Source organism: Abramis brama (genome assembly GCF_963993115.1).
Source record: "Abramis brama genome assembly, chromosome: 23".
NCBI classification, from domain to species: Eukaryota; Metazoa; Chordata; class Actinopteri; order Cypriniformes; family Leuciscidae; genus Abramis; species Abramis brama.
The window spans coordinates 11,785,671-11,813,491 of record NC_139985.1 but is presented as its reverse complement, the minus strand read 5'-3'; the positions used below and the strand labels follow the sequence as shown (position 1 = coordinate 11,813,491).

Here is a 27,821-nt window from a genome sequence, read left to right as displayed (position 1 = left end):
TTTCATGTGCTTCACTTTAGCCCAAGAAAGCGGCAATTAACGTAAATCCTACCAATTGTGCATTTGCATTACTACATTGGAACTTTTGTTGGAATAGACCTTTGCGAAGTCATTGTGTATAACTTTCAATGGCATGAAATGCATTCAAGACGCCAGTTCTTAAATTTGACATTCTCCATTTATTACCAAAAGATTTGTAATGTGTAGAAAGGATAACACTCCAGTGCACTGTGTTCTTTTAGACAGACCTGCACAATGGGAACGGACGGGAAGGTAATACTGTTAAGTCCAGATATTATCTTTACGTGTTAACTTTTAAAAGAGAAACCACGTTTGATACAAATGCAAATAATAAGGGATGAAAAGCACCTGTTATTCATTTTGGATGGTCTGAACTTAGCAGCATATAAATGATGCATAATGTGTGTGAATATATACTATATATATTTATATTTATATCGTAGCCCAACTCAAAACACAGGGAATATCCAGTTAGCAGATCACTTGATTTGACTGTCTGTGAGAACTGTAATACCCCTCAGATTCTAAGCACAACATTTTAAACTTTCTCCACCATAAATTAACATTTCTTCTTTTTCTTTTTTTTTTTAAGCTTTTCACATATATAATAGTCTTGCTAATGCTTATTTTTAAAAAAAAACACCTCCGAAGATATAGCAGCAGTTCTGTTGGGATTTCAAACCCCCAATTTATACACACATCAACACAGTTGCTGAAAAGCTTGTTTGTGCAGCCAGTCATAGAAATAGAAAGGTGACGTTTAAGGCAATGTCTGGCCAATTCGTTGTGTGTGCAGACAGACACCACTAAAGCGAGTTATAGTGCATGATTTGTCACTAACTGCTCGATGTTGTGTGGAAAAATAAGCCATGGAGAACTTATTTGATCTGGACATGAAGGAAAACTGGTTGGAATATCCCAACAAATATCGTAAAACCCAAGGCATTGCAGAAGTGCTGATCATCTGACATATTACAAAGTATCACAATATCTAACTGACATTCCTAACGTCCAGTACACCCTCGATAGTGCAGTTTCAAGCATATACATCATAGTTTCCTACACAGAATTTACCTAAATCAAATCAGACCTACATTTGGAGCGGCTACTCACTGGATTGGCCATCTTCCAAAAACTCAAGTCCATTGACCATCACAAATTTTACAATCTCATCTGCTGTCATATTTAAAGAAAACAAGAAATGTAATGTCCAGGATGAATATGGGATCCTCTGCCTTTTCATCTTGCGGAGTGAAGTCCTTAAACTTTCAGAAGCTCTCCTCTCAGACAGTCCCTGTAGGGGAAAAAAAAAATGTGTAAGACCAGCCCAAACACAACGAACAGTATCACACCATGAACTCCACAAGAGAGCCGAGATTCCAGCACTTTGCTACACACAATTTTCATTATTTATTCACGTTAAGACACACTTTGAGTAACTCTATAATTAATAAGCTCTGCCTTCACTAACACCAAAAATAGCCTTTTAAATAAAGCACATAAACGTTCGTGCCAGTGACAAATTCAAAATACTGTATCAAAAATCAGTTGATCAAAAGGCCAAATGATGTTAATATGCACATAATTTAATTCACATTTCCCAATTAAACTAATTTTAAAATTTGTGTTACTTTGATTACCTTAAACAAAGTAATGTGATGTGACAATCCAAGAGTAGTAGACAGCAGTTGAAGACTCAGTCAGTCTCAACAAGTCAGTTGCTAGAAAAACTACAATGGGTCTCTTGGGAAAATGCTCAAAATTAGCTTTTATTATTTTTCTTAAATAAACTGATTAATGGTCCATCAATAGTCTGCAGCTATTACCTTGATTGACTGTCTTGCGCTTGATGCCCCCTCAAACTCTGGTTGCCCATTGGTTGCTGATGCTCCTCATCCTTTATCTCCCAGTAATCTTGTTCTCCCGCAGTTGATTTGTCTAATTCCGCCATAGCCTCTTTTGATTTCTTCTTTATCGGCAGCACTGGAGTTTCAGAATCTAGACTCTGAAAAATACTTTTCTGCTCTGGGCGCAGATCAAGTTTAACTTGCTCTGTTTCAAGCCCCACAAGGATATCTGATTGATGTGGTTCGGTGTTACCTATATCAGATATACGCTCTTCAGCCTCCACCGGTATGTGCTGATAGCTTTCGTGCCATTCTGAAGAGTCGTTTTTATGGCTGGGACCACTGTCATTGATCAAGTTTTCCAACGGCTTGCTGATTAGCTGCTTGCTGTTGGTCTTGTACAAACTATCTTCATTGTTCAACGCTATTACGTTTATCTTCATTGGGCTCACGCTTGACTCGTCAGGATAGTCGCTGTTGCTTTCCCATTGGTCCACTTCTTGTATGTATTGACGTAAAAGCGGCATGCCTTGTTTAGCCTTGTTAGTGTTATCGTTTGTGAAGCTATGTAGTGTATTAACAAGGTTGTTATGCTCGTTCTTGTCAGACTTGTAAAATGTATTTGTAATTCCGCTGTGCTGTTCAGAAACCCTTCCTTCGTTTTCTTTTTGTGTTATGTTTCTGTGCAACCTTTCTTTATCAAAATTTGATTGCTTGGAGTCTTTGTCTAAGGCAGGTAAGTGCTTGGGGTCATGTTCCTTGTAGTGAATGGCAGTAAAGTCTGTGGACTGGACCTGAGGTGCTCCCAGCAGGATTTCTGGAGGATGTTGCTCCTGAGGAGCAGAAAGGGATGGAGAGGAGTGCTGATTCTGTTCCTCCAGAAGATGCGAACTTGCTGCAGGGTTAGTTTGGAGGGAGCTCTGGGACAAGTTACTAAACGGTCCCCCCAAAGCAGACTGGGAGTCTGTAAAAGCACGTACATGGTATAGTTGACCTTGGGGAGCAAGAAACTGCTTTTGTTCTGGGAATGAGTTTTGGATAAAGCTTTTTCTCAGAGTGCCTGGTTGCTCAGGTAATACCTTGCCCTTTCCAAGGGATGGATCTATGAGACTTCCAGGCTTTGGGACCAGGCTATGGGTAAGGGGTGGTATGAACTCTTTAGTTCGTATGTTGCTGCTGCTGCTGCTACAAATGGCACTAGTGTCAGAGTTGCTTTTGCTGGTGTGATCTAAGATGTTTCCCTCCTTTTTAGTGCAAATAGTACTGTGGCTGGTGCTTTTATAAGTGCTTCCATTGTTATATTTGCTGGTGGTGGCGAAGCTGCTGTTACTGCTTTCTTTTGCATTACTGGATACTTTCTGTTGGCCATAAATGGAAGTTGGACTGAAGTGAGATTTGCTGGTGCAATTTGTGTTCCTGTCATTGACTTGACAATCAATTTTCCTGACTATGTTCGTCAGATTCATAATGCTGCCCTCACTGTAACTGCTGTTTTGACTCTTGGGAGTGCCAGGCAAGCAGCTAATGTTAGTCTTGATGGATGAGCTGAAGCCAGTCTCACCTTTTCCAGTGTGTCCATGATTGCTCATGCTACCTCCTCGGCTTGCAATGTTGCAGTTCTCAGCTGTCCGACAAGATAATTCATTTCCAGTTTCCTTAGTGATGACAGCATGATGGATATTTACCTGTGGCGCCTGGACCACTGAATGCTGCTGCTGCTGCTTAAGGGATGTGGCATGGGTCACACTAGGCTGGCTGACTATGACCCCTCCTTTCCAACCCATTATACTTCCCTTTGGTATCTGTTGTATATAGTTAGAACTCAAAGAAGCGGACTGGACAGAAACACAGTGTTGGGAAATGTGGTGAGGCGACTGATTCTGTGATGTTTTCGGTGTGGCTTGGAATACAGTGTTGAACATTTTTCTACGTGTGTCCTCGATTTCCTCAGGAGACCAACTGATACCTTGCTTTAGCCTTTGGGCCGTGAACCAGAGCTTGATCTGCTCCTCTGGGAAGCCAGAGACCACTGTCAAGTAACAGAGCTCTGCTTTGGTAGGGTAAGGAAACTTACCAAAGGACGTCTTAAGAAAACTGCTTAAATCCATGGCTGGATCATAAGTGGGGATGCTACTTAGAGGGATCATGACCTTTGGGAGATCAATGTTTGAATCAGGTGACGACGGATTAGAGTTCCACAGAGGACCACGGTTATGCATTCCTGGTATTCCATGTGTGTTTGGGATTTTATGGACCGGAGGGGCAATAGTGCCACAGATGATATCTGATGTTGTTAGGGGTAAGGTCCTTACTGAAGTGCCATTGGTTACAGTTGCGGGCTTTTCGCTGCTAGGGACGGCCCGGTGTACCTCAACAGTATGGGAGACGACAATTTTTTTGTGTCCCCCTTTGGTCATTTTCATTATGGGTGTCTTGGTAATGGATATTCCAGATTCACTGAAATCCTCTTCTGTAAACAGGGTTTGCTCCACTGTGATAGCCCCATCTCTTTTGGTAACCTGCAAGGACACTCTCTTGTGCGTGGTATGGAGTTCTGGATGTGATTTTGCATTATGTAAAGCAAGACCTTCAAACTTCACTGCTGAAACCTTGCAAGACAGGCAGTAAAAGTTTGGTTGAGCATGAAAGTCCATGTGACAGTTGTCCATATGGTGTAGAAACAGGTTCAAGTCTCCGGACTCAAAGCAGCACAAAGGGCAGCTGTATGTTCCTCTTTCCCAGCATGAAGTCTTCGGTTCGGCTTTCAAGAGATCATGGAATCGTTGTGTATCCTCATCTTTTGAAGAGATACTGAGAATGCTGTCTTCGGGTATTGTGGGTAAGAGCTCAGGTAAGCATCCTAGTATGATGTCCTCCCGCAAGTGCTTGTTTTTTGATGGAATCATACAGGGAACGGTGGATTTCCTCTTGCTGGCCATAGTGTAGGATTGTGCAGATGAGTAAAGAGTCAGAAACAAATACTGGAATTGTATGAAGTTGAGGTGTCATCAGCCAGCCGTGATGAACCAGCAATTGGTAAAATCTTCAGCTATCAGGACTTCCCATTGTAAAAGGGAGCAAAGTAACAACTCCCTGTGAACCTAAGGAGAGAAAACATGACATTTTTATATAAAACACCGATACAAAATAGAAATTAATGTCAGCATGGAATATGCATCACAATTTTTGTCCTAAATGAGAGACAGTTTATTGAAATGATCTCACCAACCACTGTTAAATGTTGATTATAATAAAATCACTAATATGAAGTAAAAACTATTTTTCTCTTTGCCTAGTAGAGCTAAACACAGTTCCTTATTAAGAGCAGAAACATTGTCCTGATGCGCTGAAATAAAATCAGTTTTTTTAATGAGCAAAGAAAATGAACAAAATGTACTTTTAAGAAGTTTTCATTATAAGGGATCTAAAATAAACAGATAGCAAGATACCGTTTCTTGTTATAAATATACTCCAAAAATGTTTGTTTCCAAAAATGTGAGTTTATATTCCTGCATAGCGAATCAAACCCAGTTCTACATATGTTCACACACACACACACTTAAAATATTTTTGCTGCACTTTTCCACACACAACACAGCATTTCAGGATAAAGTTCATATGTGATTTTTCTGCCAATTGTTTTTTAAAAATAAATAAATATCTTGTAAAGATTCTTACATCTACCATACTGTATGTAGTCAACTTTGAAACTTAAAATAAAGAAAATTTTAAACATCAATATAAATTAATGTGCGTTACTGTAAACCTATAAAAAAAAAAAATAATTATGGCGCTATAGATTGATGATATCATGTATGTGTTGTCTCCATAGTTCCAATATTTCAGCTAAAAACTAGCTGGTGAATAAATCTAGTAGGCTAATATAATACTTGATTTTCCATGCGTTATGCATCTGCAAAAGATTCTAATTAAGCCACCCAAGACTTCTGTTTGGGGTTTAGCTCTAAATTTCCTTGACCTTCTCTTTCATCAGACTACAAATACATTTTGGATGAAAACAATGTGGTGTCCATGTGTAAAAAAATTTTTTCAATATGGCTAGCTGTCTTTAAAAAAAGAAGGGTAAAACCATTCAGAAGTAAAAACATTGCCCAAAATACACAGTGCTCCCAGACATGGCACTGGCAGTGACGTACTCTTTTGCAACTGACTCTTTTATTTCTCATGACGGCTGCCTTCCTGCCAGAAAAATAAATAAATAAATACAAATAAAACTAGGTCACCAGCAACTTATGCTGTAATCCTGGTTCCCTGCATCCAGACGTGGGCATTTACTGTATGTTCAGCCTGCTTATGAGTGCATGATACTCAGATTTCATCAATGGATGTTAACCCCTGACATGAATCAGGGTTGCTGAAATTGCACCAGACAGCTCTGAATGGAAACTTTACAAGAAGTTGCGTAATAATATTAACAATGTTCATAAATGTGTGTGGAAAGAATAGAAAAAATATATATTTGCTAATAAAATATGTGCAACATAACTTACACACAAGACTTATATTTGTAATAAAGTTATAGAGGTCTAGCTGAGTTAAAATCATGTGGAGTTTGTCTGAACAAATGAGGGCACCTACTATTCTTTCAGATGGTAACAAAAATCTGCTCTCCAGATTCATCTATTATAAACCATAAAATGCTAGTTAACCACAACAGACATATTAATATCTAGATGAAGCTTTGAACGACTAGCCTGATTAGCACCGGACAAGTAGGAGATGGTTCAAAAATGTTATATAAAAAACAGGTCACCCTTCAAAGAATGGGATGCTTTATCTGGCAACCGAGACGTGCGATTAGACACAGGACAAGAGGTTTCCAGACAGTGAGCTATTGAAAAGGGAACTCAGAAAGAGAGGCCTCGTGTTTCAGCACTGGGGTGAACCAGTCTCACACAAAACAGTCTATCCTGCTACTGTGTGTCTCAGTACTTTCGTAGCTTTAGCGGCGAAACCGGAGGCCTTTTTATCCCGGCAACCTGTGGAGTCAAGGCATGCAGTAGATTTGGTTGAAAATTAGCACAACAACACTGACCTACATTTACGTCTTTGAACCGTTTGAAACTAAAATATTACATCATGTTATATGTTTCACATTTAATAAGTCTGGCTCTGCTTAAACATTTTAGATAGTGATGCACAGTATTAAATGCAGTGTGAGGGCAAAGGCCTGGCAATACGGGCCTTACATAATAAAGATCCTCTCTCTCATTATTGATTAAAGGCCGAAGCATCCCAGACTGGACGTCCTTTATTACATGGGACTACGCTGAATAAGCCTGCAAAGATATCAATAGATTCTCAGCATGAACATCTTCATAAGGCAGCTGTAATAAAATCGAAATTTTTCTATGCAGCAACAAAAATTATTTTCTCATGATAAGGGGTCTAAAATAAACAGATGTTATAAACAGTCACATTATTTAAAGCTGCGAGTATGTTTGTATTCTTACATTCAATATTGCACCCAGTTCTCTTTTATTTGATAATTTGCTCACACACACCCACACCCCCTAAATCCTCTTCTTTTTGGTGCACTCCTCCACACACACTTCAGGCAGTGCGGGAGCATTTTAGGATAAAGTTCATCTGCGGTTCACATTTTTCCTCCTGTTCTGCTTTAACAATTCTGTAAATATCTTGCATTGACTGTTAATCTGAGTGTCGACCACATGTAGTAAAGTCATTGCTGTGTATATATATATCCTAATATCCCTCTTCAAATTCAATGAAAATATTGGCAGAAGATTTGTGCGAGTAACGTGCACTGATTAAACCTTTGCTTTTAGCTCTGAATTTTCATGAGTTTCTCTTTCATCAGACTATAAATACATTTTGGGTAAAAACAATGTGGTGTCCATGTGTATATATATTTTTCCAACGGTTCCAGCTGTCTTTTAAATAAAGGAGGAAACCATTCAGGAATTAGAAAAAAAACCCCTGAAATGACGGCCCAAAATACACAGTGCACCCAGACACGACCATGACGTCCTCTTTTATTTCTTAGACTGGATCTGCTTTACTACACGAGGCTGATCTATTCAGCCCATAAAGCCCATAAAGATTTCAGTCAATTTTAGCATGAACATCTTTCATAAGTGCTGCATGAATGTGACTTTTGTTTAACGCCAAGAAGCCATAACAAAGGTCAGTGAGCACATGCTGTAATAATTATATTTCTATAAGTACAAGAAAAAAAATGGGTCATCATAAGAGTCTGTCGTGACCATTTTTCTTCATTCTACACAATGGTGCTCCCATTTACGAGGGAAACATGACACTGAGCCGGAAGCCATATGCAGTGCCCTCAATGCTTGCATGCCATTGAAAAATTTCCTGAATGTGTGTGCCAGTACTTAAGATGGGCATGTGACTACATGCCATCATTGTCCGATGCTGTTTGCGAGATATATCAGTGACGGCGTCAAACACGTCCATATTAATTATGTAGAGGCTGAAGCACCGCTGAGGCATCCTACAGTTCACCTTCATTATAGGATGCGACTCATTAGCAAAATGCCACCAACACAGGCGTTTTTACCATCAGCTATTTCTGGGCTGCCCGTGTTTGTGTTTAAATCCAGTCAATGAACCTTATGCGAGTAGTACTACAGAAAGCTGGGTGCCATCAGAAGTGCCCGCTTTGCCCCCCTTACCTCGGTGACTGCTGCACGGACTCTTGGGAGGCCAGTCTGCGCTGCCACTCATGTGTTAACATTGCCATAGCAACCCCTCTCCTTTCACTTTCCTTGCCCACAACACACAGAGGGGACTAAATCCTCTATTCTTCACCAAAAAAACACACACACTTGGGGGACATTTTCTGTAGCCCTCCAACCCAAGAGAAACAAAACTCCAAATATTTTATTTGACTGTGCTATTTGTTTATGCCAATATACAAATTGGAAACAAATGAGGATCCATCCCTTTTTCCGCTCTGTAATCATGGCAGTTTTTTCCCCCACTAACAGAGCACCCCGAAATTTTACAAAAGGCGGTATTTGCATTTCAGAATTACTTTGCCGGTCTTGTGACACAAAAATCTTTAAAGTCATTAAAGGCACGGAAAAGATTCAGAAATCATAAGCCTTCAAATAGGACAGAAATAATCATTGACGTGATGTGCTGAGTTTGATCACCGGTGCAACACACTCATTAGTTACAAAAAAGAAAGATGGCGGAGCACCATGAATTGTACTGAGTCAAGTGCCAGGTCTCGGCGAATGCCAGACTCCTCCATACAAAACCGCGCTGGAACAGCTGAAATACTTGTATGGCCGACACTCCGCCGTTAAGCCAAAAGTTTGTCTCAAAAAGTACTGAGGTTAATACAGGCTTTACGGGGAGGTTTTGGGGATATACTCCTATTGTGGAGCTCATTTCTGTCTGTTACTCCACGACATTCATCCACTCTTTAGATTTACAAATTTAATAAGGTAATGTGAGATATCACAGAAGGACATTTTTGTTATTACATGCACAGTGAGCTTTTCATTATAAATAATTTAATCATTTTGGCTGCTTTTATAGCACGGATAGAGGACATAGAGCCTCCGTAATTATAATTCTGCTTAGAAAAATCCAGTTGGCATTAGACAGACAATTCTCTTCTCTTAATTCAAAGAATATTACATAAACCGACAGCTTTTACTGGAAATCAACATACAATAAAGTGCACACACAAGCGACTTAACATTTAGTCCTTCATTTTGTGCCGTCATGCTGTATTAACTGGACACAATAAGAACAGAGCAAAGTGTGCATGTATGTACAAATCACATTTTTCTTTGAGTATTTTTTTGTTGTTGTTACAAATACTTTGGGAAGGTCACGTTCTAAATGGTTTACTGTTCTAATTGCTCAAAATCAGGATGAAAGGCAATATTGCTATGCCTGATTACAACACTGCAGACCAGAACACTATTCCCACAAGGGAACAGACGTTCACCCAAAAACACAAGGACCTATAGATAGCATGCATACTATAGCCTACTTATAATCCATTTTACAATGTTATTCTGCATGCTAACTTTAAAAAGTAGTGTACTTCAGCAGAAAGTGATGTTTATTGAATAGATGCTTGCGAAAGAGAGTTGAGATGAAATGCCATGAGAGCATATCATTCTAAATAATGATTTATTATGTGTGGTATCAGAGCCAGGTTTATGATCTGGAGTTAAATCTGAGTTTGAGTACATTCTGTACCCATTAACAGTTGATAGCGCGTGCTTATCCAGATCTGCGCCAGCTTTAAACTAGAGGAACCCCCCGAAGCGTTCGTCATAGTAAAGATCACTTTTGGAAATCGATTATGCGCCAATATTTCCGTGCTCCTCGCCGGTGATCAATCCGAGTCACGGGTCCCATTTTGACCCCCGTTTGAAGTAGGAATCTGACGCGTGACGCTCCGAAATGGACAGACTATAGTAACATCACACAGGCACGTTGTAGCGTGCGAATAATTAAATTGAAAGCAGACGAGAACACTGAGTAACAAACTGTAACAAACTGGTAAGTTAACCCTTTCGCTTCATATTGAGGCAGTAGTAACCTCCATCCGGCTAGACGTTTTTATCGGGAGTTTGAGCGTATAGCGCGGCGCAATATTTTGGCTATTACCAAAATTTTTAACTAAGCACTCCCATCTACTGTCGCCATTTTATACATAGAGGCGACTTCACGCGCCGCATATGAGTAGAATAACAAGGCACGCTTCTCTATACTAGAACTACTTTTGAGGACTGTTCGCGTCACCTAAATAAATCGCTTTCACTTCTTTGAAAAGTCAAAGTTCCCTACCTTTTCGTCGGCTCTGGTGACTGCGAATGGAAATCCGTTATTGATAAAGAAATGAATAACATTTAGGTTTCGCTCCGCTCCGGGTCTCGGGGGAACAGGAGGGGCCGAGACCTCTCCTCAGATGAACCCTGTGAACTAACGTGAACCCGCCGGGTCACCGCGATAAGGAGCATCTACTGCTTTATGGCACACTGATTATGTGCCCGGCTGACATGGGCGCTGCTGGAGTGGCGAGAAGGGAAAGAAATGCACGCCAGGCGCTCTCAAATAAGGGCACGTGATTAAAGCGCGTCACCCAAACCCAAAATCCTGATCCTACCCCTCTCTGTTCTAGGACGGGCTGAGCAGACACACTGAAGGGAGTGACTCATGCGCAAATGTCTAATATAGCCAGAAATATGGAGCAGCGCTTTCGGTCAGTAGGTCGTATAAGGACGAGGGGGGAAACCAACCTACTATACCGATCATGAGCATGTGCCTACTACATATAGGCTACTACAAACGCATGTTTGGAACAACCGTATGAAGAGAAAATACGAAATGTTGCGCGCAGTATTACAATAGAAGAAAAAACCCCAGAATAGATTAGAATCTCTATAGCTACATGACCAAACTAGAAATGATTGCGCTACATGTAATAGGCTATTTTAAATGTATTAGTATACTATATTATTAGAATAGAATAGAATAGAATAGAATAGAATAGAATAGAATAGAATCTCTATAGCCACAAAACCAAACTGGAAATGGTTGTGCAACATGCAATACATATTATTGTTGGAATAGAATAAAATTGAATAGAATATGATATCCATTGCCACACAACCTCGGGGAAATGAATGTGCGACATGTAACAATACATATTATTGGTATTATCAATAAAATAGAATGGGAAAGTCTCTATTTCCACACAACCATGATTTTGTGCAACATACAATTAAATACATATTATAAATAGGCCTATATCAATATTAACCTATTGTTATTATTAGAACAGAATAAGAGACTCTATTGCCACAATAACCAATTATTATTGATGTTGCTATCTTCGAGTAATAATCACCAGAAATATTTATACACACTTTTTATTACCAGTGATAATAAATATGCACAGCTGCATGCAAATGTGTCCTTGGTTCTGCCATATTTACCACTGAGACCATGAACAGTTTCAGAAACACTGATTACAATATCGCCTATTTTGAGAGGGTCATAGGTGAAAGTAAATCTGAGAGTTCCCATACTGTTGTGCTCTCTAAACTGATAACAACCAGTCAACCATGAGTGCAACAAACACCAGCCTGTCTATTATCAACAGGTTGTGTGATACTCATGTATGTGGGCACATAAAATACGTATAACGTTTCAAAGTCTTTACTTTTCTTTTCTTAGGACGCGGTGGTAGACCTGCTATCCAGGGGCTCCCCCTCACGCCACACTGGCAATTACACCTTTAGACGTGCAGCTTTTTTGACAGTAGCCTACAGGCAGAGATGAATCTGATTGGATAAAGCACGAAAACACCTACTGTCCATTACGAGACGGTTGCCATGCGGTTTGGGCTTTTCCTTCATTAAGGCCTCGGCTCGAAGTTTTTTTTTTTTTTTTTTTTTTTCAGTGTGAATGCATTAGCTTTATAAATATTATATAGAGGACACTGGGGTTAGTTGTCACAATTACTATATACGTTTTTTTAGCCAAAAAATCTAATGGCATAAATGTGTTTCTCTAGCGCTGGTTTTGTTTGTTGATTTTAAACACCTAGTTCAAAAAATCTTACATTATTTAATTTTTTAATGAATTTTTGTCCAAAAAAAACAAAAAACATTTGTCATATTTTTTTTGCTATATCTGTTGAATAATCAAGTGAACATTAAATCACACTACATACTATCAAGAAATGGTCAACTATATTATTATGAAATAAACTATTGAAAGGAATGCAGTGATAAACTGTTCTCAGGACTAGTTCCATAAGTAGTGTCAAGTTGGAACGAGTCATGTATTTTAAATGCTTCAAAATTAAAAATTAATTCAATTTAATTTTAAAGTATTTTGTTTCAGAATATCTTTACAATTAAAATTTTGCTCAAAAGCCTGTTTATTATCAGACTGACAACTTCCTCATAGTGATATAACCCTTTTGACAAAAAGTCAAAATGTGTTAAACTATTTTTCATGCAATGTGTGTGTGTGTGTGTGTGTGTGTGTGTGTGTGTGACAACTTGCCCCATTCTGCTCTATGTTGTAATCAAAGGCCGGGAAACTGCAATAGGCTACACACCAACTGTTATATTGTAGCTTTATAGGCTACTTTTAAAAATGACCGATCATTGGATTATTTATTATTAATAACATTATTTTTGTTAAAATGTATAATAAAGCATGAAATATATTCAGTAATAACACTGCTGAATAGCCTATCTAAATTTTAAAGTTAAAAATAACGAGTTACTTTAACAATGCAGTTATGGATGAGGGCTAGCCATTTAGACATGCTGCCATAATCTCAGCTGATTTTATATTAACTGTTTATATGGAGTATCATTACCTGTATTTTATGAGGCCATTTAGTTTCCCAACAGCACACTATCGTGAATCTTTCACATTCAACGGGGAGAATCACACACACGCCGCCTTTGTTTGCCTCCGAATTCAAACTCTTGGCCAATAGGCGCAGGGCAGATTGTCCAATGGCGTTCTTACTTGGCGGACACGTGATGCAACAACTCGACTGGCAACAATGTAGCGACCAATGGCTGTCTGGCGGTGGGATGGGTCCTCTCTGAAAGTACAGGATACAGGTGTCCGTGACAGGGTGTATTATTCAATTTAGGAAACGTTAGTGATTGATAAACTTTCAGTTATGGCTTTATCTCAGTGTCTTGAAGATTCGCCGGGCTGGCGGGCACCGAGGACAGGCCAGGACCTAAACGTTAAAGAACTTTACAATGAGAGACACCGACTCGCTCTGGAGGAGCTGGTCGCTGGTGGAGTCGATACCTTTATGGGATTCCTGCAGAAAGAGAGAATCCCTAACTTTCTCTCCGACGACGAGATCAGGCGGATTTCTCGCGCTTCTGTTGTGCCCAAATCACTCTCTTCGATCGGAGACGATTCTCATTTGGACCAATCTGGCACACTGGACTGCTCATCTGTCACTTATTTCCCCGAGGTCTCTGATATTGAGCCCCCAGTTTTAGAGATGGGCTGGCCAGCGTTCACTACAGGGTCGTTCCGGGGAGTAACGCGTGCAGTCGCCTACTTCCAGCCGTGTTATGGAGAGTGCATTTATAGCTGCAAAGAAGCGGCCAGGAGGATGATAAAAAATGCAAAGGAGGTATTGCTTGGCCCGTAGGCCTACTGTTAAAAAAGTTGTATATGAGGCACCAAGATACTGTTACTTAATTCATCTGTAGCAATAATTCATCTGTTCTTGTGCTATGACAAGCTTTAACATTTAATCATTAAAACTATGAAGTAGCCTATATATTTAGTTTTACTAGTAAGCCTATTCATTCTGAAATTACTAGTATATAATCAAATAGTGACTACTATCATTCTAAATTTCACTATTCATTAGATTATAGTACTTATAACTATCAATTATTATTATTTTTTACCTAGGTTATATAGTTATATCCCAAAAATGACATGTAACTTTTCCAAATTAACTGGTAACAGATTTTTATTTAAATTTACCAAATTTAATTCTGAACAGATCTGTGGTTCACATATAAACGTTTGCAACTCTTATATGTTCCAATTGTTGCTGGGACCTATTTTATATTACTAGTAGCCTAAATATTTAGTTACTATTCCATTTGTCTTAGTTCTTATTGAATATGCACTAGTACTAGTTGTGTACTTACTATAAACAATGGTAGCTAGTGAATAGCCACTGGTGAAATGGAAAAAGAAGATTGTCTCTGTTTGAATGATTAATTAAACATATATACTAGTAATTTATAAGGAATGTACAAATGTACTGTCATAACATGTCTTTATTTTTATTTATTTATTTATTGTAAATAAGTTGGGAAATTCATTTGTTCTCAGATTTCCCTGCTTAATTTTAAGATGAGTAAAATTAAATATATATATAAAGCCATCCTAAAAAAACAACAAAAACAAACTTATTTCAGTTGTTTTAGTCAAAGATCAGTTTTTCAGGTAATGGAAGAGTAAGTTTGTGCTCTGGATCTTAAGTGTGGAATGGGAAGAATGTTCCGAAGCGTCTATCGCACTGAGCTGTTACCTCTAAGGGTCTGAACCTGGAGGTGCCACAACAGGCTCTTCAGTCCTTGAACTGAAGGGGGTTTTGAGCTGAATGTATTGAGGTTATACCTCCAGGCAGTCTGGATCTGTTCCAGCTTGCATGTACTTAAAGGCCAAATGTAATAAAAAAATCATCAAGGTGTGTAGCCAGCGGCTGTTCAGTCATGACAATCATACGAATGAGCTAGAACATCGAGTTCACTGATGCGGAAGCTCTAAGCTGTAATTTCAGTCCATGTTTAGCCAAAAAGAATAGTAATGCTTTGTTAATGTCTCATTAATCATAAGTGATTTTTATCCTTAGGTGATTGCCATTGTGACAGACTCCTTGACAGACCTGGACATCTTCCATGACCTGCAGGAAGCTTGCACACGCCGCAGAGTTCCTGTCTATATTCTTTTAGACCAGTCTTCTGTCCACCCATTCTTACAGATGTGTAAAAACCTTCGTGTACAGCTTGATGAACTGCTGGTATGAGTTGACAACTTAAAGCTATGTCACTTTGAAATATCATTATTATTTGTTAAATATTAATATTGTTGTTGTTTTCATATTTAATATATTTAGTATTTTTGTATTACTTCTTTTTTTAGCAAATGAAAGTACGGACCATAACAGGCTCTACCTACTACATGAGATCAGGTGCTCGGATCACTGGAAAAGTTCATGAGCGTTTCATGCTGATTGATGGGAACAGAGTGGCTACAGGTTCATATAGGTATTAGGACCCAACATCTTAAAGGGATATTTCACCTAAATGTTGTTCCAAACATGCATGTCATCCTTTCTTCTGTGCAACACAAAACAAGATATTTCTAATATATTTAAGAAACGTCTCAGTGTTGAAAGTCAGTGACTTTGACTTTCTTTGTTTGTTTTCATTTTGTGTGGGTGTGACATTTGTGACAATGTACAGTGATTATAAAGAAACGATCATGAAGCATTTTGCAGAAAATTATTAGATAAATGCCAGACAATCGGTACATAATAGTCTTGACTAAACGTTTATTTTGGCACTTTCATTTATCTACAGGTTTAACTGGACAGATGGCAAACTCAACAGCAGCAACCTTATTGAGTTATCTGGCCAGATAACTGAGAAATTTGATGAAGAGTTCCGCATCCTCTATGCTCAGTCCCTACCACTGCCACCGAATACAAGAGCTCCCTCTAGTGCCAGAAGCAGCGTTTTATATGACCATCTTGTCCTCAAACCACCTGGAACGCCTCCCTCCTTCTTGGCACGAACAACAAAGCCTCAACCAGAATGTCTGACGAGCACTCCAGCCAGACTTCATACCCCAGAGATCCAACAGATGAATAAAGACATTGAAGATCGAGACAGAAAGAGTAACCCAGTTTCTGATACTTCCACTGTAGGTGAAGACTGGATCGAGCAAGAACTGGGAGAGGAAGCGCTCACCTCGGATGACCGTCCTCGTTTGCCGGCAACGAATGTTACTACTCAGACTGAGACAGTCGATGTGATGATCTCGCTCCCTGTACCTTCCTGCCACATCTCGACACAAACGACCTGCCACACCGTAGACACGAGTGTGCAAACGTGCACAGACAACAACAAGCCTCAGAGCTCAAGCCCTAAATCGCAAACCTCGTCCAGCAGCAACCAGATCAACCCCAGTGCGTCATCCGCTTGCAACCTTCAGGAGGTGGACTGTCACCCACCTGTCTGTCTTGCCCCTCAAGACACCAACCTGAGGGAATGCTTCCTCAAGATCACTAAAGAACGACAGCACCACTACAGCTCCATTCGCTCCAAACTCGACCACATGGTGACACTGCTCTCTCACAAGAGGGAACTAGTGGACCTCACCAACCTGGCGCTGAGGCCCGGCCTGCACAGAGGACGCAAAGGTCAGCAGGAGGGCAGGCAGGTTCAGGGTACACATGACAATGTTATTATGGGAACATGGCCCAGGTCGAGATGTCTGCAGTAACGTGAACTCAGGAGAACAGCGCTGGTGGTGGGTGTATGGGTGTTAGTCTGCTGTTTTAGTACTGCACTTTTTAAAAAAATCAGAACAAAACTTAAAGATTAATCAGAAAACATATTTGAATGATGTTATGTGAGAATGCAGTGTACAAGTGACAAATGTGCAAAGATACTGTTTTTTGTTGTTGTTGTTGTTTTTACTTAATCTTAACTCTACTTATTTTTCAGGATGAGGGAATTATTAGCAGTCTTTAAATACTCTAAGTACTTTTCTTTTCAGTGCTATTTTGAAATCCTTTTAGTAAATGTCTGTATTTGGTTGTCTCTGTTTCTCTCTGTTGTTTGTTTAAAGTTGTGAAGTTATGAAAATGACTTTTTTGAACACTATTACTGTTATGTTCATATATATATAAAAAAAACAGTCACTCTGGATATGTGTGTGATGTGTTTTGACTCTTGGATGATGTTAGCGAAAGGACTAAATCAAAGCAGTTTTGCTAAATTGGAGACTTGATACTTTTACTATGCTTGAGGCAGTTGAATATTTATTTCACCAAGGACACAGATAAAACAAAAGTTAAATTATTTATGATTGCCTCATATTAATTAAACAACAAATTAACAATTGTTTATTGTAGATTTTTGTGGGGTTGTGGAACTTGTTTATAAATGCTCAATTAGTATAGTGTTACATTCAGCTTTAATATATATACATATATATATTTTTTTTTTTTAAATATGTACTTTCCAATATAGAGAATTTATAATATACACTACCATTCAAAAGTTTGAGGTCAGCAAGATTTTTTGAAAGAAATTAAAGGGGTCCTATAATGCCCTTTTCACAACATGTATAATAAGTCTCTAATGTCCCCAGAGTGTGTATGTGAAGTTTTAACTCAAAATACCCCACAGATATTTTTATATAGCATGTTAAAATTGACACCTTTTTAGGGTGAGCAAAAACACACCATTTGTGTCTGTCCCTTTAAATGCAAATGAGCTGCTGCTCCCGGCACAGGGGGCGGAGCTTCAAGAGCTTGCGTCCTTTTACCTCACACAGACTGAGACATGCACTGAAAATTTCAAAAAACTTTTAGCCTTTTATGTTCAAAACGGATTCGGACAAAGATGGAGAAACTCAAGAAGAGTTCACAACATTTCTGAATGGTTAGTTGATCAATTTATGTAGCTTATGTAGTTATCTTCTAGTCATTGATTAGCATATTCTGTAATGATAATCTATAAATCGTGTTCTGGGGGCGGGGTTTATGTAAATTTTAGGGTTAGTGATGTCACTAACCCGGGAGGAATGTTGTGTAGTCCCTACCAGCCGTTTGTTGTAGTCCTTAAAAAACTATTTCTTTAAAAGAAAATATCTCCCTTTGCATTGAACTTTGAGTGTTGTAACTTTGTTACAACGATGTTATTTATGCTCAAACAGCAACAAGTAAGTTAAACACTAACTTAAGTTAAAAAAGTTAAATCATAATCAACCACCACTTTAATACTTTTATTCAGAAATAATGCATCAATTTAATCAAAAGTGAGGCATTTATAATGATTAATGAATGGTAGGCTAGTGTATATATATATATATATATATATATATATATATATATATATATATATATATATATATATATATATATATATATATATATATATTTAATATAACTATATAACTAAAATACACTCACCTAAAGGATTATTAGGAACACCTGTTCAATTTCTCATTAATGCAATTATCTAATCAACCAATCACATGGCAGTTGCTTCAATGCATTTAGGGGTGTGGTCCTGGTCAAGACAATCTCCTGAACTCCAAACTGAATGTCAGAATGGGAAAGAAAGGTGATTTAAGCAATTTTGAGCGTGGCATGGTTGTTGGTGCCAGACGGGCCAGTCTGAGTATTTCACAATCTGCTCAGTTACTGGGATTTTCACGCACAACCATTTCTAGGGTTTACAAAGAATGGTGTGAAAAGGGAAAAACATCCAGTATGCGGCAGTCCTGTGGGTGAAAATGCCTTGTTGATGCTAGAGGTCAGAGGAGAATGGGCCGACTGATTCAAGCTGATAGAAGAGCAACTTTGACTGAAATAACCACTCGTTACAACCGAGGTATGCAGCAAAGCATTTGTGAAGCCACAACACGCACAACCTTGAGGCGGATGGGCTACAACAGCAGAAGACCCCACCGGGTACCACTCATCTCCACTACAAATAGGAAAAAGAGGCTACAATTTGCACAAGCTCACCAAAATTGGACAGTTGAAGACTGGAAAAATGTTGCCTGGTCTGATGAGTCTCGATTTCTGTTGAGACATTCAGATGGTAGAGTCAGAATTTGGCGTAAACAGAATGAGAACATGGATCCATCATGCCTTGTTACCACTGTGCAGACTGGTGGTGGTGGTGTAATGGTGTGGGGTATGTTTTCTTGGCACACTTTAGGCCCCTTAGTGCCAATTGGGCATCGTTTAAATGCCACGGCCTACCTGAGCATTGTTTCTGACCATGTCCATCCCTTTATGACCACCATGTACCCATCCTCTGATGGCTACTTCCAGCAGGATAATGCACCATGTCACAAAGCTCGAATCATTTCAAATTGGTTTCTTGAACATGACAATGAGTTCACTGTACTAAAATGGCCCCCATAGTCACCAGATCTCAACCCAATAGAGCATCTTTGGGATGTGGTGGAACGGGAGCTTCGTGCCCTGGATGTGCATCCCACAAATCTCCATCAACTGCAAGATGCTTTCCTATCAATATGGGCCAACATTTCTAAAGAATGCTTTCAGCACCTTGTTGAATCAATGCCACAATAATCCTTCCTAATAATCCTTTAGGTGAGTGTATATAACTAAAATATAACTTACCTTCCATGCCTTTGTTAACTGAATGGTGAGGGTTGGGTTATGTTTTCTAAATATGTGTAGGCCTAAATGCTTCCTCAGAAAAACCCTTGATCTGATTTTATTAACCATGAGAGTGAATTCAGGAAAAGTGGGCCATTCATCTCAATGAAGAAAAAAACTTTCGGATTTTAAATGAGTGATGTAAAATGAATGAATAACGTGATTTCTGCACTATTTATTGATCACTATTCAAATAAGCAAATTTGTGACACTGATCATGTGAACTCCTTTGTACAAAAGGTCAGATGTTCTTGTTTCCACTGAATCGCTCAAGGTTTGCTGGTAATTTGAGACCAGACCTGGACCCCACCGTAGTTAAAATATTGTAGTGGATCTCGCATTAAAGGTTTTCATTCTAACTCCATTGCAAGAGTTATTTAGGCAGATATAAACAGAAAAAATATAGGCTATATAAAAAACAGTAACCCTTATTTTAGATCAGCAACTGTGTGTTCACAATGTTCACAGAAAGAGGAATTCTGGGAAGTCTGTCCTCATGTAATACCAGCAATAGTCTTCTGATAACTGAAGAGGGCGCTATCATCTTGCACCTTGCCAGTATACTTCATGAACTTGGTGTACTGGATAACATTGTGGGGAAATGTATACATAAAATTTAAGTCATACTCTAAAATCACTTTGGATGCAGGTCAAGACGATGGTTTACTGATAAACAAATCAGAGGAGAGAAGGTTTGGTTATTTTACAAATAAGGCACACACACACAACTGTTCAAAAGTTTCTTAAGAAAGATTTTTTTCTAAAGAAATGTATACATTTATTCTGTTTTTACTATACTTTTATTGAATTAAACTGATAAAGCCATTAAATATATTTATAATGTTACTGTTAAAAATAATTTCTTAAATTATTAAAATAATGTTCAAATATTTGCTGTTCTTTTAAACTATCTATTCATCAAAAAAAAAAAAAAAAAAAAAAAAAACTTGCACACACTTCAACTAATAATAATAAGAAAGGTTTCTTGAGCACCAAATGTTAAGGATCATGTACTGAGGATTGGAATAATGCTCTCTGAAGATTCAACTTTGCCATTACAGGAACATATTACATTTTAAAATAGAAAAAATATTTAATAATATTACTGTTTTCACTGTATTTTTTGTTTAAAAAAAAAAGCACTCTTCACTAGACTGGGACTCTACTTATTCTTATCTTAATCTTACTGACTTCAACTTTCGAATGGTACTTTATATTTATGTTTTTCCCACACAGGACCAGTCTCTTATTGATTACTGGATCATTTGAAAGATTTATGCATACTGCCTCATAGCCTAAGTGCCAACATATTGACGAATGACCCTCTTAGATGTGTGTTGTTTACTGTAAATCTGCAGTGATTGTATATAATGGATTGTTTATGTGAATTGTAATGACATTTTAGCATGTAAAAGTGCATTTTAAAAATGAATAAACAGGACATAAATATTTTCAACATGAAATTCCTGAATTAATACTCAAAACAAATTAACATTCAGATGCTGTTTACTACCTTCAATTATCATACTTTCAAAAGCCACCCCTGAGGTTTACTATTAATAGCTTGATTAAACAGAACAACAAGTGATTGTTGGCGGTTAATTTTTTATCTTGTTTTCATGAGTGTTTTGAGCCACATCCGCCCCCTCAGGTACCGCTCAACGACTGTCCAATGATCGCAGCCTTAATCACTCCTCTTGAGTAATGAAACCTGCTTGTGTTTTTTAAAAGCAGTTGTTATACAGTTCACGCTTAATCAGAACACTTACAAAGTCTTTTTCTCTGCCTAAACCCAGCCATGTGTAGGCCCATAATTCAATAACTGTTCAAAATGAGATGAATCTATAAATTACAAATTGAATTATGATCATCTGTGCATTACAATTGCATCTAAAGTTCCTACTTTTATGTATTGTCTTTATTTGAACATCTAGCCTATACTGATAGGGTTGTTTTTAAATGAATCATTTAACCAAAAATGAATTTACATGTTCCAAAATGGTATGACTTGCCTTTTTTCTGTGGAATATAAAAGAAGATATTTTCAAGAATTGTTTTTGGACCCCAATGACTTTCATTGTGGAGACAAAAAAACATTTTTCAAAATATATTTTTGTTTGTGTCAAGAAATAAAGCCAGGCTAGGAACAACATGAGGGTGAATGGAAGGTCTCATTGGTTAACATTAGTTAATGCATTAACTAACATGAACTGACAATGAGCAGTGTATTTTTACAGCATTAATTAACTTTTGTTAATGTTTGTTAATAAAAATGTTCTTGTTCATGTTAGTTCACAGTGCATAAACTAATGTTAACAGACACATATTTCGATCGTGATATTGTATTAGTAAATGTATGCCATTAACACTAGAAGTGCCATAATTCCATAACTAGGCCTACTAGAACTGCCGCAAGCGGTCATTTTGACCGCTAGATTCCAAACTCTATATCTTTAATGATAAATACCCAATTGAGAGATTAATGCATTTATTGTATTAGGATATCTTTTAAAAACAAAACAACACCAAACTGTACATTTAAAAAAGTTTAATTATACATCTATAAATAATAATATCCGGAGATGTCCTGAACAAAATGACGGAGCAGCCTATGTTTTCATGTTTACACTGTTCGATCGCGCCCGCGCCTTACACACACACACACACACCATATTCCACAATTGCAATCTTGACATCGCAGCCTGTTCATTATAGCCATAATAAAATATAATAATAAAATAGTCAACCTAACATATAATATAATAATAACATATAATTTATGACTCTGTTTATATAGTCAGTAGTAGGCCTAGCCTACAATTCGTACCATTTTGCGCATGTGAAGAGGATGATTTTTTCCGTCGATATTGGAACGTGAATGAAGTACAAGCCTATAATAAAGAATAGTTTCTTTCCAAATACATCGCAAATGTTGAAACATTTTGATTCTAATTAGAGAGTTACGTGAGCCCAACGCCGCTTACTTTCACTTTCGCTTGAAAGTAGCTTATTTAATTTTGGCTTGTTTATAGCGTTAGTTATTTTTTCATTCTTGTTCTGTTCTGAATATCATTACATTTAAATGATTTGTTGTGGAATATGTTTTGTGTTGGGGTTTTTTTTTACCACATTTTATTGTTGTGTATATTGATAATAATACCGCGAAATTCAGTGCGGTCAATCTGACCGTCTATGGCCGAAATAGGTAAATATGTTCATTTGCCTTATGTGTAATTTATATGAAAAACATTTTAAATGAAAATACAGACACTTTTAGGAAAACTCAGGTACCAGCAGGATTTTATTTATTTTTTCAACAAAGTTATTGCAGATATAAAATTCAAAACGGTCAAAATGACCGCCATATGGCGGTTCTAGTGTTAACTAAGATTAAAGGGTTAGTTCACCCAAAAATGAAAAGTCTGTCAATAATTACTCACCCTCATGTTGTTCCAACCCCGTAAGACTTTCGTTCATCTTCGGAACACAAATTGTAAAGTGTTACCGGGTGAATAAATGATTTTTGCGCGAACAATCTCTTTAATGTCTCGACAGTCCTTTACTGAGCATGGATAGATATGCCCACAGAAATGGATACAAGAAACTCATGGCAAGATTTTTGCTTGGTGGAAAACTTTACCCAAGATAAGTGTTGAAAGTGTTGTATGCTATTGGCAATTCTCTTACCGTTCTAAGGGGATATGGTGCTAATTTGGCAACACATGGGTGTAAATCCATCCCTAATACAGGGATGTGTCATCCCAATTAAACTAGACTCGCAGGTGGAGACCTTTTGTATACCCGTCTGCCCTTGTCAGCTCTTCTGCCCCCTCATTGGGCTCTGGTAAACATCTGACTTTCCATCAAGAGGAGACTAGAACAGTCACCATCTGGAGGAGGGTGTTTGGCCCGAGGATACAAAACAATGACATGAAAATACAAGTCAGGGGAAAACAATGTGATGACGCGTGCCAAAACGGCCCGGCCACGTCTTTTTGTAGTTTACAGGAGAGATTTCGGTTTCAGCGCCCCCGCTCCTATTTTTGTCCTTCAAATGATGATGACACACGGTTGTTTTCAATCCCTGTGGATCCGGCGGAGCGCAGCATATTCGAGTTGTTGATGGCCTGTGTAAACTTTTCTGCTCGTTCCCTGGTGTGACATGTTCTTGCCCTTCGTTTCATATCTGCTCCTAGTACTTTTAGAGCTCGCTGGTTCATTTCAGACTGTTCCTTTGGCCAAAAAGAGCAGAGATAAATAATACGAGAGCTATTCGTCAGTGTTAGCTTTATGACCTTGATTCACACACTCTCAGCACATGAGTAATACAAGCCACATTATAGTAACTGCTGTCAGTGAAGGTAACCACTGCTGCTTCTAGATGTGTGTGTCAGCACCACTGCCGAACCGTACTATTAATAGAAGGCACAGTGTGTCTCAGGTGAAAGCAGTCTTTGTGTCCTGTGGTCTTTGCTGTGTGGGCTGTGCGTGTGGCTCGGGGAAGGTGACAGGTGCAGATCTGTGTTGTGGCCAGCTCATCTGTTTTACACTTTTGTCCTTTTAATGCAGAGAGTATCTTGGCTAGTACAGGAGGAAAAGTTCTATATTAGATATATTAGGGACGCACAATATACGCACAATGTACCAAATCAGTCGATATTAAAGATATCCTTTTAACTTTCATCTAACACTCACGTACCAACAATAAATCGGATGGATTCCAACAAAACAGATGAAAAAAACACGCATTTTCCAATTTATCGGTCTCAGCTGATTTCCCCTACACTGTAAAAAAAAAAAAACGTAAAAAAACGGCAATTTTCTGGCAGCAGGGGCGCCAGAAAATTTCTGTTAAAAAACGGAAAAATACTGTAAAGAAATGGTAATTTCTTCCCGCTGTTTTTACGGAAAAAAACTGTATATTTAACATTGGATTTCAGTAATATGATATAATGTTAATTGACCGTCCTATTGAAATATTAATATCTGTTTTGTACACTGATAACCACCAATCACAGCAGTGATGAGAGTCACATGATCAATCAAAGCTCAACACAAGCAGTTCTTCCACAAGAAAGTTAATACTAATATATATAGAAGCTGCACAGTGTCATTCACACAAACATTAAACACCATCATGGTAACACATGAAATTTTAAAAATGCAATAAACATTAATTTAACAACATTAAATGTAACATAAACCCCTAATGTACATAACTGATTAGAAAAAACGAAGAAAACTATGAAGAAACAAACATAGTTATTTCAACAAAAATACATCAAATGTGAAGTGTCACAGGGAATTGTGGGAATGTCAATTTACGGTTTTTCACTGTAAATTATACAATGAGTTGTTTTTTCACTTTCAAAAACTGTAAATTTAACGGTATGTTACAGTAAAATTACATTAAATGTACCGTTAGATCTATCACAGTTATTTACCGTAAATAGTACGGAAACTTTCTGTTAACCAATTAACAGTTTTTCACTGTAGCATTTTTACAGTCTTTTACCGTTAAAATTACGATCATTTTTTACAGTGTATTCTTATATTTAGATGACATTTATATACTACTAATAAATCTGATGCATTCATACAAAAAAAGTATGCTCAATATAATGGTATCATACTGCTTATTGGTCAATATTACTTAATATTTATTTAGTTATCTCCTATTTTTACATTTAGTTTACCTCTGCTGTCATCTAATGTTGACTTAAAGTTAATCTTTAAACACTAATAATTGAATAACACTGTTAAATGTAATCTTTAGCAAATCTCAAAATGAATACCAGTATATTACAATGTCGTGATGCTAAAATTCATTCATCTGCCATAACATGAATATAATTCTTGGCTTATAATATTTTTATATCTGAGCATCCCTAATAAAATACAGCAAAATAGCATTAGTATTATTAAAAAGTTAAATAGTGAATTACAAAACTGCATTACTGAAACACTATCCATAGGCAGTTATGGCTCATGACCACAACTTTCGGTTTAAATTTCAATAAAGATTAAGGTAAATCATGAATCTTTTATCTTTTTTAAATATATTAAGATCAAAAAATCTGATTGCATGCGGTTAAAGAGATGCCTGAGAGGAGAGCGCTGTTGAAAACAGATAAGGCCCCTTTCTGCTTCACTCGCTCACCCTCATCCAACGTTTCCTGCTGCCTCATAGAGTCTTTATCTCAACCCATCTCCCAACTCTGATACACCGCAAACCCTCTCACTCTCACGGTTTAACCAGTCGCAGTCGAGGAGGCGTGCTTGCTCTACCAGCTCTCTTTCCATCTGTCTCATCAGTTTAAGACAGAGTGTGAAGTTACAGCTGATCCTAAGAGCTGTTAACGCTTTTCTAAAACATCCACTATAGCTGTGACCAAATAAACAGTTGACATAAATATTCACTTTCAAGATAAGGAAAATCCTTATATGTTCAACACATTTCAACTTACTAAAATGAATGGATGGGGAAGTAGTTGCTGGTGCTTGGCTAGCTGTTAAATAACATGTGTACTCTTGGTCATTGATCATCACCTTCACAGTGCCTGTTTCATAGACTCTCCATCCACTTATCGATTCGTGCAAATTGATTTCATATGGATTTTGTGATGTAATCTATTAGCTGCTCATGTGTCTACTAAAGGCTTTTAAATGATCAGACGAATTGAGCTGTCGGCCGAATGAGGTCAAGAATAATGACCTGTAATAAACTGAAAAGAGACTGAAAATGAAACAAAGGAGGTGAAAAAAAAGTTTCAAATTACTGAGAAAGGAAACGGGGAAGGTCTAGTTGATTTAGATGATTTCGATCATCTATTGAAGTCTATTGACATTTTTTCTTTCATTTTAAGCATAAATGGTCTCGTCTTGTGTTTAAAAACAATTTGCCAATGGGGTAAACTACATTCAAAATATATTCTCTTATTATCTTGTGCATTTTTGTTGGATTTTGGGTAACACTATTTTGATAGTCCTGCATTCCAATTGCTTTGGGCCTTAAGTCTTTTTTTTTAGGGTGGCCAAGGTCAATGATCCTTCGTGGTTATCTAATGTTTTAAATTTTAAAAATGATACTAAGATGAATTTCTTATGTAAAATGGTAATTTTGTTGTATAACAACAAAGAAGCAGCAACTGCGATCACATTATTAAACAGCCAGCAGCAAAATTGTGTTTTATTCTGGCTGACCTTTTGCAAAATGTATAATATTTATTCTTTAAGCTTTCAAATCACACTTTGGATTCTTCAGCCACAAAGCTTTTTGATTAAAGCAGACAACTACGCATTTATAAACATTTACTGTCCCTTTAACAGCCCAGGGGGTTACATTGCATGTTTGAAGATTGAGAATGTAATGCAATTATGAAACAATTAGTCAAAAGCACTTGTGAACGCTGTCTGAATTATGCAGATGGTGCAGATCTGTATTTCTCCTGTGAGGTGCTATGAACTTGAATTTAACTCAAGGGTATGGCCTGCTCTCCAAACTGGCTGGCCAAAAGAACAAAACAAATCAGGGTGACGTCTTCTACACGTGCTGGCGTTTATCATGCTATTCACTGGCAGTAATGTGTTTAGACGCATGTCAGGACCACTGTTGTTGGGATGGAGGGGGATGGGAGACTTATCTGGTACTGCTAGATCAGCACAACTTTGATTTCATTGATTGAGTCGGCTGCAGAGGACATCTTAACAGTCATGTTACACAAAGAAAGGAATGTAGCTTACATTTTCTGCTATATGTCTATATAAACATCAAGCTCTTCTTAAATAACAATACATTTAAAGCATATGTTTAATATTAAATTACCTTAATAAAACTATAATATAATTAATGTAATGTAATATAACTGAAAAAAATAGGCTAAATTTAACATTTATGTGTTTGAATTATATAACATTTCCATCCATTTTGATTACACAGTTTTAACATAAACAAACTAATAAAATTAATGTGA

The 27,821-nt window shown here is 37.7% G+C and overlaps 2 protein-coding genes across 4 annotated transcripts; one reads left to right on the top strand and one right to left on the bottom strand.

The window, feature by feature from the left end:
* Positions 1 to 156: 156 nt before the first annotated feature.
* Positions 157 to 10,991, bottom strand: zhx3a (zinc fingers and homeoboxes 3a). 3 transcript variants are annotated; one of them, XR_014604260.1, is made up of 4 exons: positions 10,689 to 10,917; positions 1,848 to 4,969; positions 1,662 to 1,742; positions 157 to 1,315 (listed from the first exon to the last, which is right to left on the bottom strand). XR_014604260.1 is itself a non-coding variant. In XM_084100668.1 (3 exons), exons 2-3 carry the CDS (start codon positions 4,805 to 4,807, stop codon positions 1,282 to 1,284), a joined length of 2,994 nt encoding a protein of 997 aa, XP_083956794.1. In that variant the 5' UTR covers positions 4,808 to 4,969; positions 10,689 to 10,991; the 3' UTR covers positions 157 to 1,281. The 3 variants fall into 3 exon arrangements, 1 of the variants encoding a protein (XP_083956794.1); XR_014604261.1 differs by having other exon boundaries at positions 1,181 to 1,315; positions 1,662 to 1,764; XM_084100668.1 differs by lacking the exon at positions 1,662 to 1,742 and having other exon boundaries at positions 10,689 to 10,991.
* fam83d (family with sequence similarity 83 member D) lies at positions 10,304 to 17,351 on the top strand. Its single transcript, XM_084100670.1, has 5 exons — positions 10,304 to 10,400; positions 12,081 to 14,028; positions 15,271 to 15,438; positions 15,561 to 15,685; positions 16,001 to 17,351. The coding sequence occupies exons 2-5, from the start codon at positions 13,555 to 13,557 to the stop codon at positions 16,923 to 16,925; spliced, it is 1,692 nt and encodes a 563-aa protein (XP_083956796.1). The 5' UTR covers positions 10,304 to 10,400; positions 12,081 to 13,554; the 3' UTR covers positions 16,926 to 17,351.
* The last annotated feature ends 10,470 nt before the right edge of the window (positions 17,352 to 27,821 follow it).

Bases quoted from the DNA above. Each gene is read 5' to 3' on its own strand.
- zhx3a (XM_084100668.1), bottom strand. From the start codon at position 4,807: ATGGCCAGCAAGAGGAAATCCACCGTTCCCTGTATGATTCCATCAAAA. The intron at 1,316-1,847 runs GTAATAGCTGCA...TTTCCCCTACAG, and splicing joins GCGCAAGACAGTCAATCAAG to GGACTGTCTGAGAGGAGAGC.
- fam83d (XM_084100670.1), top strand. From the start codon at position 13,555: ATGGCTTTATCTCAGTGTCTTGAAGATTCGCCGGGCTGGCGGGCACCG. The intron at 15,439-15,560 runs GTATGAGTTGAC...TTCTTTTTTTAG, and splicing joins TACAGCTTGATGAACTGCTG to CAAATGAAAGTACGGACCAT. The intron at 15,686-16,000 runs GTATTAGGACCC...ATTTATCTACAG, and splicing joins GTGGCTACAGGTTCATATAG to GTTTAACTGGACAGATGGCA.